The 13,584-nt window shown below is 45.6% G+C and overlaps 1 protein-coding gene across 1 annotated transcript in view; it reads left to right on the forward strand.

The window, feature by feature from the left end:
• The window catches only part of ABCA1 (ATP binding cassette subfamily A member 1), a 184,463-nt gene that overhangs the window by 34,396 nt on the left and 136,483 nt on the right, over positions 1-13,584 (forward strand). The window contains exons 2-3 of the mRNA XM_086962091.1: positions 2,747-2,900; positions 11,093-11,186. Coding sequence (XP_086818217.1) covers positions 2,835-2,900; positions 11,093-11,186 — 160 coding nt within the window. The 5' untranslated portion in view covers positions 2,747-2,834. The remainder of the gene's footprint in view (positions 1-2,746; positions 2,901-11,092; positions 11,187-13,584) is intronic.

Raw genomic sequence — 13,584 nt, forward strand, 5'->3', positions numbered from 1 at the left:
TGGGTGTTTACCCTGGTGCTCAAGTGCCGCAAAGATGAAACCTGCAAGAGGCGCGCTTATGTTCTGCTTACAGGGACTCTGTAGAGACTTTTAAAAAAAGATCATGTTAAAGCATACATAATAGTTTAGAATGCCTCCACACACTCCTTCCCTGCAGATACAGGGGCCGAGGCAAAAGGAAGTAAAATAATTTGCCCAAGATCAATCAGTTCGGCTCTGCTGGTCCGACAGTAAAGGGGTTAAGCAATGGATCATGTGTCTCTACACCTGCATGTCCGCCGCAGGGCTCTGTGTGCCCGTGTACTGTGTGTTCGTGTTCAGACCTGCTGGGCGCACTCTCGCATACAGTCAGAGCCAGTGTTGTTGGTTGGGGAGCGGGGTGTCTGGTGCCAGAGCTGCTGTTTCTGAAGGTATGAGTAGGTGGTAAGTGGACGTGCTGAGGCCCTGTCCCGACATGTACCTTTTGGAGGCGTGAGAGGCTGGAGGAGTGGGCCCGGCCATGGATACAGGTGTCTCCCTGTCTGCCGCACCTTGAGCTTCTGAAAAACAACTCAGAGAGAGAAAACGAGTCGAAGTGTACTGATTAGCATTTGAAAGGACGGACAGCTGCTGCACCTGGTAGGGGTCACATATTTGCTTTTCTTACTCTGTTATTTAGGACATCTCAAAATATCAACAACAGTTTATATCATCACTGTTAAACGGCATTCATTTAATTTCTGAATGAAGATTTAGATCTTTTTTTTATTGGTTGTGTTATTATCTAACATATGTATGAATTCACCTGAAATGTGTCATGAAACTTTAATGGGACACCAGCAGTTTTTATATTCATCAATGCAGCCTTCTGACGTTGTACATATTTTTCAATCCAATTTTCTTTAATGTATTAATCACTTATTGACATGGCTTGTTTGTTCCTTTCCAAGTATTGTCAAAGCTCTGCACTGCATAGGTTTGCATTATAGTTTTACATATAGCCTGGGTGTGAGATGACATCACTGGGAGCAGGTATTCTGACGCCTTTTCTGCCTCCGCTTGTTCCCGCTCAGGAGGATGCAGATCCTCTGTTAGTTTGTCTCATTTGTGAAGTTACCGCTTTGAAGGTGCATTTCTGCATATGGTGCTTGGAAGTCTGTCTTCTACCTTGAGATGGTTTTGTTCCGCCCGGACACCAGTCACAGTGGACTCCATAGCTGTGCTGGCCTATGGCAGAGAGCGGGCCCTGTTTCACCCTCCTTGTTCATGGTGGTCGGTTCTAGTTGCCCATGCTAGACGCCAGCCTCGCCTGGAATGGATCTTGGGACCCGCTGTAGAAAGCCCTATAGCTTTGCAGCTTGGTGTCAACTTGCCTTCACCATAACCTGTGAGGTTTTACCTGTACTGGTGACGCAATTGCGTTGTTGGACTCTGAGGGTCGCTCTTCTTGATTGATAGGAAGCTGCAGCGGCCTTTAAATGATGCATGTGGGGAGCACAGCAAAATGATCTCAGTCAGCATGGGCACAGTAATCTGATGTATGAAGGGAGTGTGTGGTCATCTCATGACATTTTGCCATCTATCTATCTATCTATCTATCTATCTATCTATCTATCTATCTATCTATCTATCTATCTATCTATCTATCTATCTATCTATCTATCTGTCTGTCTGTCTGTCTGTCTGTCTGTCTGTCTGTCTGTCTGTCTGTCTGTCTGTCTGTCTGTCTGTCTGTCTGTCTGTCTGTCTGTCCATCAAGCTATCTTTCCATACATTGTCTGTCTGTCAGTGTTCCCTCTGTGGGCCTGCCAATCTAATTGTCTGGCTGTATATCTTCTTTTTACCTGCCTCTATGGCTTTGTTTTTCTTTTTATCTGTTGCTGTCGTTGTCTGCCTAGCTGTACACCTGCTTATTTTTAAATTTTAGTCTCGTTTGGTCTCTCACATCTAGCTCAGTTCTCGTTTTCTTCCCTCTCCCAAAATCATGGGTTTTCTACTATTTTTGTTTTTAACAATGTCAATTTCTCTAACGTTTACCTGTTATTGCCACCCCTTTCTTCGTGTCTCCTATTAAAGTCTCTTTCCCGAGAATGTCTGCATTTTTGTAATTCTCTCAATCCCTGCATTCTTTCCCCCTTTCAGTCCTCTCATTCTCTGACACCCCTCTCATCTCTTTCCATTTCTTCCCATTCTCTTTCTCCCTGACTCTCTCAATTTTCTATCGTCTACTCTCTTTGCCTCGCTCCTGGTCTCTCCCTTTGTGCGGGTCACTTCCTTTCGTTCACTGACCCTTTTCTCTCTTTGTCTCTTTGACTTACCCCCATCTGTATATGTTTCTCCCTTCCTGTAATTCTCCTCCTCACTCTTGTTTCCTGTCCACTGCTCTCTCCCTCTGCCCCTCTTCGCCCCTCTCCGCTCAGTCCGTGTCTCCTCATGAGTAAGTGGGGGAGGGAGACACGGCGCAGTGGGTGAAAGGTAACTAAGTAAAGATGCGGTGGGGTGCTCAGGCAACTTGAGACTTTGGCAAAATAACTTTTCCTCCGCCCCTCCGGTGTGCACGGCGTGAGGCCGGGAGGCCACTGGTCCTTGACAGCGGGTCGGAAGTGGTTAAACGCGCAGGGGGGGGGGGGGGGGGGGGGGGGGGGGGCCGGGAGTGCTCGCCGGGGCGCTTGGGTTAATCGTTGTGTCTGTGGACAGATAGTGCACTTGGCATTCCTTCAAAAGCCGGTGACGACGGCAGTCTCATCCTCTCTCTCTCTCTCTCCAGTTAATGAGCAACCTCCGCGCCCGCTTGCCGCTGCTCCTGCCGCCGCCACCGCCGCCCAGGGAGAGCCGCCGGGGCTCGGGGGAACGCCATGGCCTTCGGGACCCAGCTGGGTCTGCTGCTGTGGAAGAACTTCACCTACCGGCGCCGACAGACGGTGAGTGCCTGCGCGTCTGGGAGGGTCTCAAAGCAGGAGGGCACTCTTGATGAAGTTGAAAAGTTTCTTTTTAGAGAAGACGTCGCAATAAATAATGCAACAAAACACCATTTTCTCATAGCAAAATTGCAAAAAACATTTTCGTTTTACAAAAAGTCTAAGTCAAATTATGAAAATATTCAGAATATTGAATAGAAAGAGGCATTCTCTTAAATGCAATTTAGGCGAGAAAGTCTGATGCACCAGTGAATAAAGAGGGGTGGATAAAGAGGGGATAGATTCACATTGCATTAACTGCTATGAAATGAACGCATGCCAATTGAATTATGTAGACATATTTGTTAAGAATAACGTTATGGAAACAACGTGTGCACGCTTAAACTGACTTCGGAAGGCCTCACAGGCACGAGCCTCGCGCTATGCTATTGAAAACACCTTCCCAGTGATTGTTGTTGCCATTAGGGTACCACTGAACATATTTTTTCCAGAAAATGGAAGCGCGAAGCTGCAGGCTTCCCATGCTGTCGAGCTGAGCTGGTAATGAGAAGTGCAGCTACTCTCCCATTAAAGGCATAACATCCTTCCAAATGCATGGACTCTCCTTTTCACATCCAAGAAGCGAGGGGTCTGTCCATTTAGAGCACTGCTGTTAAGTAATCTCTGGGCAGTCACTTGATCCCTTTACAAATCTTCCCCTTCTACTGTGTGGTTGTTACTACATTTCCGCAGAGGCTTCCCAAGCATTCAGTGCTCTTGTCGCTTAAGCAGGGAGAAGGACTCACAGTGTATCTGTATCCCTCAGACTGACTGTGACCAGCTGTAGAAGCTTGGACTCAGTCCGAGTCGCTCAAACGACCAGCAAGTCCTCTGTAGTTCGCTCTTCCGCGGTCTGACAGGATATTTACAGCTCGCCAAGGCACCCTGTGCTGGCTCGCTGGTCAGTCCCACTAAGCTCATCAGATCTAGCAAATGAGGTGCCCTGTGACTCTGGTGCAGAGAAATGTTAGCGACAGCTGGAACTGGGCCTCCATTTTCTTCGACACGGCATTAAACCTGTTCTCATGCCTGGAAGGTCCACACACACTCTGGACCTAGAGGAAATTACTCCTTTTAAGTGTGTAATGAATGCACTCAGTTACTCGCTTGTGCGTTCACTCACTCATTGACTCACCAGTTCGCTCATGTCCTAGGGGGTGTTGGTGAGCTGGGAGTGGTGGGTTTGGTGTCGGGCCTGTACCAACACAATAACTCTCGCCGCTTATCCAGTAGCTTTCAAGAGTAAGGTATTACAGAACAGTGATCCTCCGTGGGAATTGCTCCCAGTTTGTACCGGTAGTGAAAACTCTCATCCTTGGCCCTGAAACATGGGCTCGGCTCCTTGGAATCTCCATAGTTCAGAAATGCATTTATAGCGATGAGGGTCCTCCTGTCCAAAGGTCCCTGTGAGCCGTAAGAGCAGCTTAAATAGAACGGCATGTACTTAGGCAAACAAATGAACCCAAACCAGAGGCTCCACTCCTGGCAGGTTAGACGGGACCTGGTGGTGGTCCAGAATCTCCAGTGGTGCTCCAGGGTGTGAGGAACACAATTGAGGCCGGAGAGGTCTTCGCACTCCAGAAAAGGTGCTGCTTTTGAGACTTGCTCGTTTTCTCATATTTGCAGGCTGTATCGAGGGATGGGCTGGCCGTTCCACCAGTCTGATGGTTCTTGGCGGGCTGCAGGCTGGGGGCTGATTTTAGAGTGGGAAGGCAGCCCATGAAGGCATCCATGGCCCCATTTTAGTCACAGCCTCCTGCAGTGTCAGGCTGGTTTGAACATGTTCAAAAACACCACAGAGAGAGAAAGGGTCTAAGGGATATTTTAAGACCTACCCAGGTTTACATCCCCTAACAACTATTAACAATACCTTTGAAAAAACCGGGGGTCTACACTAAAGCCAAATTCTATGGCTATGAACAAACAGACTGTCTTATAATCAGTCAGGAAAACAGGTACCTATAGAGCCTATATTTGGGGTTACAAACGATATGTAAAAACCATAAACACAGATGATTGTTGGTGAGACCCAATTAGAAAGAATAGTGGATTCCCATCAAAAGTCATGTATTGATCAATAATCTCATTTGGTCATCCATGAATAAGGGATGGTGTGTCTCTGATCATTGAGACTGTTTCCAAACCCAATCAACTGATATTCTAAGGGTCAGGCCCACAACCGCCTTGACTCGGGTTCTTGCCAGAGGCAACGACGGACAGAGCGGGGCCTCCATTTCCTGAGCTTGGTCCAGGAGAGGTGAGGTCTGATCCCCGGTCATACTGGATGTGAGACACATCGTCTGACACGAAGTGGAATGAACACTTTTTGATATGTTCATTTTATCCTTTATATGATTTATTCACTTTTTCTGTAGTAATATTAGTATCACTTTACGCAGTAGCAATATATTATAGAACAAAGTCCCTGAAGAAAGCCTTGGGTTCTCTTTGCCCTCTGGCTGAAACATGTTGGCCCCTACGGCAGTTACTTATTTGTTTGATACTGCCACTTTGCACTGTTCTTGTTTTTAACTAGAGGTAGAGACTATAACCCAATTAAAAATGTATTCTCCTCTAGTCCCTGCACTCTATTTTACTTCACCACATTTTTTGTTGCACTGCACCGATTACCATATACGCTACGTTTCTCATGGTCAACACAGCGATTGTGGACCTGACCCATAGAATACCAGTTGATTGCTTATGGAAATAGTCTCAATGATCAGAGACCAAATGAAATTATTGATCAATACATGACTTTTGATGGGAATCCACTATTCTTTCTAATTGGGTCTCACCAACAATCATCTGTGTTTTTGGTTTATGCATATGTTTTGTAACCCCAAATATAGGCTCTATAGGTACCTGTTTTCCTGACTGATTATAAGACAGTCTGTTTGTTTATAGCCATAGAATTTGGCTTTAGTGTAGACCCCCGTTTGAACATGTTGCCATGGCTGTGTTTAGTTTCTTTTCTGGCCCTTTCTGTTACTTAACAATATCAGGGGAACAAGCTGAGGTCTTTTTTTGTGAATGGAATATAATTTTAAGTTGGACACCCTTATTAAAACAGATTTGTAAGAGGGGCCAATGAGTAGTGCAGAAGCAAGGGAGGAGCCAACGCTTCACCCCAGAGACCTCAGGCCACTCGATCACTTCTCTAGTAAAACTTGGACATCTTAAACCTTATACCATGGAGAAATCTAGAAGCTGGAGGAACAAACCTCAGATCAGTGAACACTGAACCACAGGGTCTTGCTGCGCTCTGTCCAGTAGAGTTTGTTTCCATAGCAAGCAGACCATGCTTTGTGCTTTTCTCGACTTTCTACGTCACCAGCTGTGAATTCGAGTCCTTTCTCTATGTTTCACACCACTTGTCTATGAAGAATCCATGTTGCCTTCAGAGTCACTGGTTCTCAGCTGTGAACCGAAGAGGCTCATGTTTCACCCTAAAACTGCACACTCATGAGCAAACTGTGTATTTTTTGCTTCAGTGGCAGTGTGCTCCCGTTGCACCAGTGCCCTCTCCCTCTTACCACGTCAATGGGCTGTCTGGGAAAGGATAGCGATAACCACAGACACCTAATTTCTGGAGGAAGAGAAAGGGAGACAGAAAATGTGGACAGACACCTCTGTACATTTCAGATCCACTGCAGAAGATTTCATAGCTGTTCCTGCGCGGGAATTAATTGAACAAGCAGAACCATGTCTACACCTTTCTACCCAAAAAAGACACTAAAGTGAGTTTGCAGATTGCACGTGAAGACATTGTTCTGGCATATTGACCAGCTATGTGCCGCTTCCTGCCTCTCCTTCGTTCATTTTGCTGTTTATCTTCAATAACCAGACCCCTCCCCCACCGCCTGTTCTCGTTATTGTGCCATGTATCTCCTGAGTTCCTTGCAGCCTCTTTCTATTAGGAAAACACAAAATGACAGGTTCCCTCTGGAGAATTTGGTTATGGCGTCCAAACAGCTCACTCAGGCAGCCATCTTCCGGAAAAAGACATTTGAAGGCCGGGGGCAGGCCTTCCTGGGGGGTGGTGGTACGGATACCAGTGCCTTGAACGGGCCTGTGACACTCTGCATGTGTTTTCCCTCCAGCTTGTAATGGCAGCATGAGGCTACAAGGCCCATTTCCACTGGAAAAACACTCTTTCTATTAGGTTTATTATGTTAAGAACAGCCCCGGCATTGCTGCTTCCTGTTACTGCAGTTTCATAAGTAGCTTGCTGATGTCATTAACACTTTGGTTGTCACTGCTCTATTCCTTTTAGCGCGCCAGAGGACAGCACACACACACGTACACGCACATGCAAGCATGCACACATATGTGCGCGCACATGCATGCATACATGCAGGCATTCACACACATGCACGCACAATAACACTTGCAACTCACAAACACACATGCACAAAAGCATCCTAGTTCAACCGCCATGTCGAAGCCAGTGGGCTAGTCACTTGGGCCACCTCATGGTACAGGCCTGGGAAATTGCCTTGCTCGAGCCAGCAGGTCAAAGCTCGACTTGAGAGCCGGTGACGCAACGGTTATTGTCGCTGGCGGTAATCCATGGATCAAGCCGCCCTCACAGAAGAAGTCCCTTTTGTAAACTCAAGGTCTTTATTAACCTACTGCATGTCAATAAACGCATCCTTGCTTGATGATGCCATGTAGAGGGCCATTAACATTTTTACACATTGCCAATTTAGCTTGCTACAAAAACAGACATAGCTGCATCCAGGTGTGCTTCTCGATGGAGATTGCCTGTCCTTTGGGAGACACCCTCAAATTTACTGAAACAACTGGTTCTATCTTCCTACTGAAGACAGTGGCTGCAGATAGCGCTTTGGTGGAGTAGCTCTGGGTTTGGCCATATGTACAATGTTCCAATGACTTCCAGTCTGGGTTGCTGCGCAGCCAGGGCTTTATCGCCTTGTGTGTCTCAGTGCTTGGATTAAGGTATGCCATGCTTCTCAGATTAAAACGACTTTAATTCGATACACAAGCATTAAAGGGCGCAGCAATAGCTTTCAGTGTATGCCCATCTCCAATTTAGCAAAGCTTGGATGTGGCCCTTGGGAGTGTGAAAGTTCTGTGGCTGCAACATGAGAACAACAACAACAACCACAGCCCAGCTCCGAAAATAAGTCCATGCTGAAGTAACTAATGCACATTTGCATATGAGACTGGTGCTTTGTGAACACACTAGCTGTCTCGCCCTCTTTTTTTTGGTGTTCTAGAAGACACCGTATGCACAAATACCTATATCACAATTCAACAAGAATTAACCACATTTTTGAGGATCTTCCTGTCAACTTTGAGGTAGCTAAAGCCTATAAATGTTATAGTTCATTAGTTCAGTTTTTAGCATTATATAATTTGCAATTCAATTCATATAATTAGCTCTATCCAAAAACCTCTTGCACTCACTCACTCACTCATCAACCCTCCCACTCTCCAACACACACTGATTCACTTTCTTGCCTAGACAGCCTCTCCAGGGGCACAAGTAACTCAAAGAGCGTGGTATCTGAATAAAAATATTTGAACAATGGGCCCCTAGTGCCTGAGGTCTAAACACAGTGACGTGGCGGTGTTCCTGCATGCAGGTTTGCAAATATGTTTGAACATACACAGATGAACCCATAAATGTGCAGAATATTTGTAGGACATTGGCTATGAATCACCTCGGAAGGTGGCACATTCCTGCATCCTCTATCTCACTATGAGAAAACATCCCTTTTCCCAATCCACAAAGCGAAAATTCAGTCAAATTACATTCACAGTGGAGCACTTGGTTTTGGGCACTTTGTATTAAAGAAGCATTGGCAAAGCCTATTGATCAGGCTTTGGGGGCTAGCCTTCTGGCTATGTCAATGTTGTTTTGTTTTGTTATGGTCTTTACAAATCGTCATTTTTGAAAAAGCTGCTGGGCACTCAGCAAATTATAAAAAAATGAGCCAAAAAATATATATTTTTGGATCTCAAAAATCATACATTGCCATAGTAGTCCCTGACGCTTAAGAGAACTAATTTATGTGAGGATGAGCTCCTTGTAAAAGAGCAGAATGCTGTCACTCACAGTGAAGTTAGCCAGTGGCTGAAATTGGGCGGAGCGACTGCTCCTTGCTGTATTCTGTAGGGGGGGCAGAAGAAAAAGGAGAATGACACAACAACAGTTACATGTATGAAGAAGACTGGTTTAAAAACCCTGCGTGTAATTATATTATATATCCAATTGTAGTAAAATCAAATGGTCTTGTCTAATGCCAGACCTAAAAAGGAACATTCCTAAAAATGTAAGGATTCAAACATGAAGCAGCAAACAAGTTAAGGGACGGAAAGATGAGTGACAATGGGCAGCTCAGGGGTTGAGGTGGTTGCATGTGATCGGCACCGACAGTCACTTTTGGGGACATGGACTTATTTTCCATTATCAGACTTTGACTCAGGGCAAGAAAGAGTAACACAGAAAAGGGAGAAAGGAGGAAGAGAAAGACAAAGGGAGAACTCAGGGATCAACCGTACCAGTAAGACAAGAGATCAAGGAACAGGATCTGCAAGGTGGTAGAAGAAAGCAACATTATTTGGATTAAGTCTCGCCAGCCCTGGTGTACAAAGCTGCATTCCTCAGTGGCAATGAGGGTCTCATAGCAAAACGTTGGTCTTCTGCATTTTAGAATTATTTTAATGAGACCTTCAGCTCTCCTTGTGAATAATGAGTTTTTGAGAAATCCGATCACCCCAACAGTTTATCAGAGACACCCATCCCTGCCTCAGAACAAAGAAGAGCACTTATGACCAGCCCACTAAAGAGGGAAGGGGGGCAGGATGTCAGTGAGTGCGACAGAAAATCAATTTTATATTGTAAGCAGTAAAAATATAGAATGCTATAAAATAAGTTTCATCCGGATACATTACTGGTATATGTTAGTCCAGGCTACACAGCAGGGAAACATCCTTTACAACGCAACTTTTACCACGCAGTGCCTTTACGACGTAACTTTTACAACGCAAACCATTATAACGCATTGCGCTGGGGGGGCGCTCTAGGATAGGGAATAGGTTTAATTTACTATCCAACACCTTCCCTACTATCCACGGGGACTGGAGTTGGAATAGTAAATTAAACTATTCACTATCCAGCGCCCCAAAGCACTATGCGTTGTAAAGGCATGCGTTGTAAAAACCGCGTTGGTAAAGCATGCGTTGTAACGTCATACATCCACACAGCAGGTTGGTAGATGGCATGCTATTACTTGAAATGTGTGACAGGGACGGTGATGAGAATTTCAACAAGGCTTCGTTTGCAATTACATACATTGGAAGTGAGTATTTTTTACATGTTGTGCTCAATTGTACATGACGGTTCAGATTCTGGCACTTGGAGTAGAGTTGAACCATTATAGGGCGCAATGGCGCATGCATTCTTCATGCCGCACCATTATCATCCTCAGACCTTCAGAGGCCACCGCAGAGCGAAGGCTACCAGAAAGATGCGCTAAACACGTCACTGTTCAAGCAGGCCCCCTCAGCCCCACCCCAGTGTAGGACCAGCTCCTCTCTCAGAGCCTCATGACGCACTCATGTAATATTAAACAGTAGAGCGCGAAGGAAGGGAAGAGAGTGGCGCTGGGATCTTACCGCCATTTTCATGGATGTGGGTTGTGTGTAAGAAGTAAAGCAGAAAGGTTTCACATACAGGAAGTAACAAAAATGGCGGGGTCAGTCGTGCTAGCAAAGCGTGCAGCTCGGCCGGGACTCATTGGAAACACATTCAGTCAGACCTACCCGGCTCCTAGGGGACGAGGCAGCAGCCGCATGAAAGAGGAAACGAGAGCTGCCAGGCCTTCTGCATTAGGCAGCACAATTGCTAGATATCCCCCTCTTCTCAGAAACGAGGCCCACGCAGAGTCCCCTCAGAGAGCATTCCTGCTCTTTGCAGTAACCCTTTGACGACCAGGCCGCTGCGCTCACAGGGCTTTGACCAGAACATTGCATCATATAGGGATCTGTTGGTGTTTATTGAATGGTGCAACCTTCTGATTAAGATTTCATCCCGGTATGTTGCATTTGGTATGATTGTCCTCACACTTGACGGTTTAGTACATGAATGATAAAATGCTGAGCCTCTGATCTCTTTTCCTCCTCAGTTCCAGTTGCTGATTGAAGTGGCTTGGCCTCTCTTCATCTTCTTCATTTTGATCTCCGTACGACTCTCGTATCCACCATACGAGCAGCATGAATGTAAGTCTCTGGGACACACATGGGCCACTTGGCGATGGGCAGACGACTGGTTTGTGCCTTTTCAGGGTTGTCGTCAGAACTTTAGGTGACTATGGAGCTTTACTTGATGCTGCTGCCGGTGCACAGGAGCAGTGTTCCACCCCTCCATGTTCAACTTGACTCAAGCTGCCTACCCTCACTTACACCAGATGCCCTTCGAACAGTGGAATCTGCTTCTGGGAAAATGTTCAAGACAGCCCATGTCGATAAACACACCCATCATGATTTACTTGGCACCTAGCATGTCTGTGTTAACTTTATATGTATTGGGTGTATGATGAAAGATAGTGTCTGTGCCATTGTGTCTGTTTAGTAACATGTGAAAAGTTTCTTGGGCTCTTCAGGCCATGTCAGACATTGCTCATTTAATAGTGCAGAGAAGCCCATTCATAGACTGGGTATAAATTCTCTATAGTTGTGAAAATTGCTCTTCAAAGTTACAGCCTGAGATTGGTGCCCTGTCTGGACAAAGAATCGCCCTTCATAGAAATGTCATGCCAACTACCATCTACAGTTTTTTGAGGAAATAATGATAACAATTGACCATAGCAAGCAGCACCCACACTTACAGGATCCACAGACCATGGGCACCAGCCACTCACACCCCCTCTGAAGGATGTGGTGAAGAGACAGAATACGGCACAGCATCCAATGGTGGCTGTATCACTGGGTTTCTGTTCTTACGGTGCAGTTGAAACTGAGAACCAATGTGTGTTACCTTCTACATGTTCTGGATGTTACGTTGCTTCTTTTTTCGCCTTTGACCGGTTTTGGACTCCTGTAAGACATCCGTGAGTCTGATTACCCTATACGAAAGGTTTTGCGCTGCTTTTCAACCTGATGCAGATCCACTTAAGGAATATTCTCTCTCCTGCACAGGATTATACACTCATTCTGCACCTGAAGTGTAGGCAAATGGGGCTGTGCCCCACGATCAGCAAATCAATCCCTGATTACCAAGTTATTGCATCATGAAAAAAGCAAATCAGAAACGGCGTTGACTTTGTAATTCAATCATTGCACAATACTTATAACCCCTCCACCAAATGTGCAGCGTGGCAGTGAGATTTGATCCCAGGACAGGATGTACTGTAAATATTTCTGTACAAATACAGCCACTGGATCTAAAAGTAATTTAGCCGCCACTGGGCTCCCTTTTTGCATTGCAACACAAATGGACGCTGGAATTGGACAAGTTCCACTAATGCAAGCCAATGGCAGACATTTTATAATCCCAAAATTCATGACTGGGATGCAGTATCTTGTATTGGTAATGTTTTTTCTTTCGATGCAGTTCCTCTTTTCCTTGGTTGGCACTTTGGTAGGGCTTCTAGTTTGTGATCAGCCATTTTTGTGTTAGAACAAACTTGTTCAACGCAGCTGGGCCTGGATGTGTGAGTAATTCACTTGTCTATCAAGCAGGACTCATCAATGTTCCTCATAGAAGTGATCAGTGCTTTCGCACTGCTTTTGCTGTAACTAACAAAGGGATGCTACTTTCTGCCCTTAATTAAAATGTTAGTGTAGGTCACTCTCTTCCAGACAAAGGCGAGCTCTATTTTATGAATATCTTAAGGATAAATGGGCGTAGCCAGAAGTCACATTTATGACTAGAACGTAGCACACATTTCAGCAGTAGCGCCTTAAAACTTCCAACCACAGTGCTTGGGCACGTACTGTTGAGCAAACAAGCTATATAGAGAAAGATCATGTCATTAGTTCTACACACATGTGGCTCTTTGCCCCAAGCAGACAGATCCAGCTGTTCAAAACCCTCTTCTCTGGACATCCGCTCAGACAGGTGGATGCAGTATCAGAAAACAAGCGAGTGCTGCAAGTTGTGCCAGGGAGCACAGAAAGCAAGCCCCACAACTGAACCAACAATCTGTGTCAAACTCAACCAACTAAACAACACAATCAGTCCCCAGGTGAGTAATCTAGGATGCAAACCTGTCTTTCCACATCGTCTGCCCCATAACTGGCACGTGATTCAGTTCACCTGTCACGGCCAGGTGGTAGTGTTGCGCAGAACTGCCTGGTGCACTGCATCAGCACCTGTTCGGGGAACCGGCTGGCCCTCCGACAGATGTCAGCCGTCTGACACACCTGTCCTTGGAGGGAGCACCATTTATTGCTACATGGATGTTTACAGACCAGAAGAGTTGACAAATCACTGAAGGGCACTGTGTGCAGTTGCGACACCATTACTCAGGTTATATGTGTTCCTCTTTTGGGGGATAATTCAACAAAATAAACAACTTAATAGCAGACAAAGAAACAGATGCAATTCCGTGAAATGTAATAGTAAAATAAGGGTTCAAACGCAAGATGTGTTTTTAGATGAAGATACATGGTTAAA

Source organism: Lissotriton vulgaris, chromosome 3_1 (genome assembly GCF_964263255.1).
Source record: "Lissotriton vulgaris chromosome 3_1, aLisVul1.2, whole genome shotgun sequence".
NCBI lineage: Eukaryota > Metazoa > Chordata > Amphibia > Caudata > Salamandridae > Lissotriton > Lissotriton vulgaris.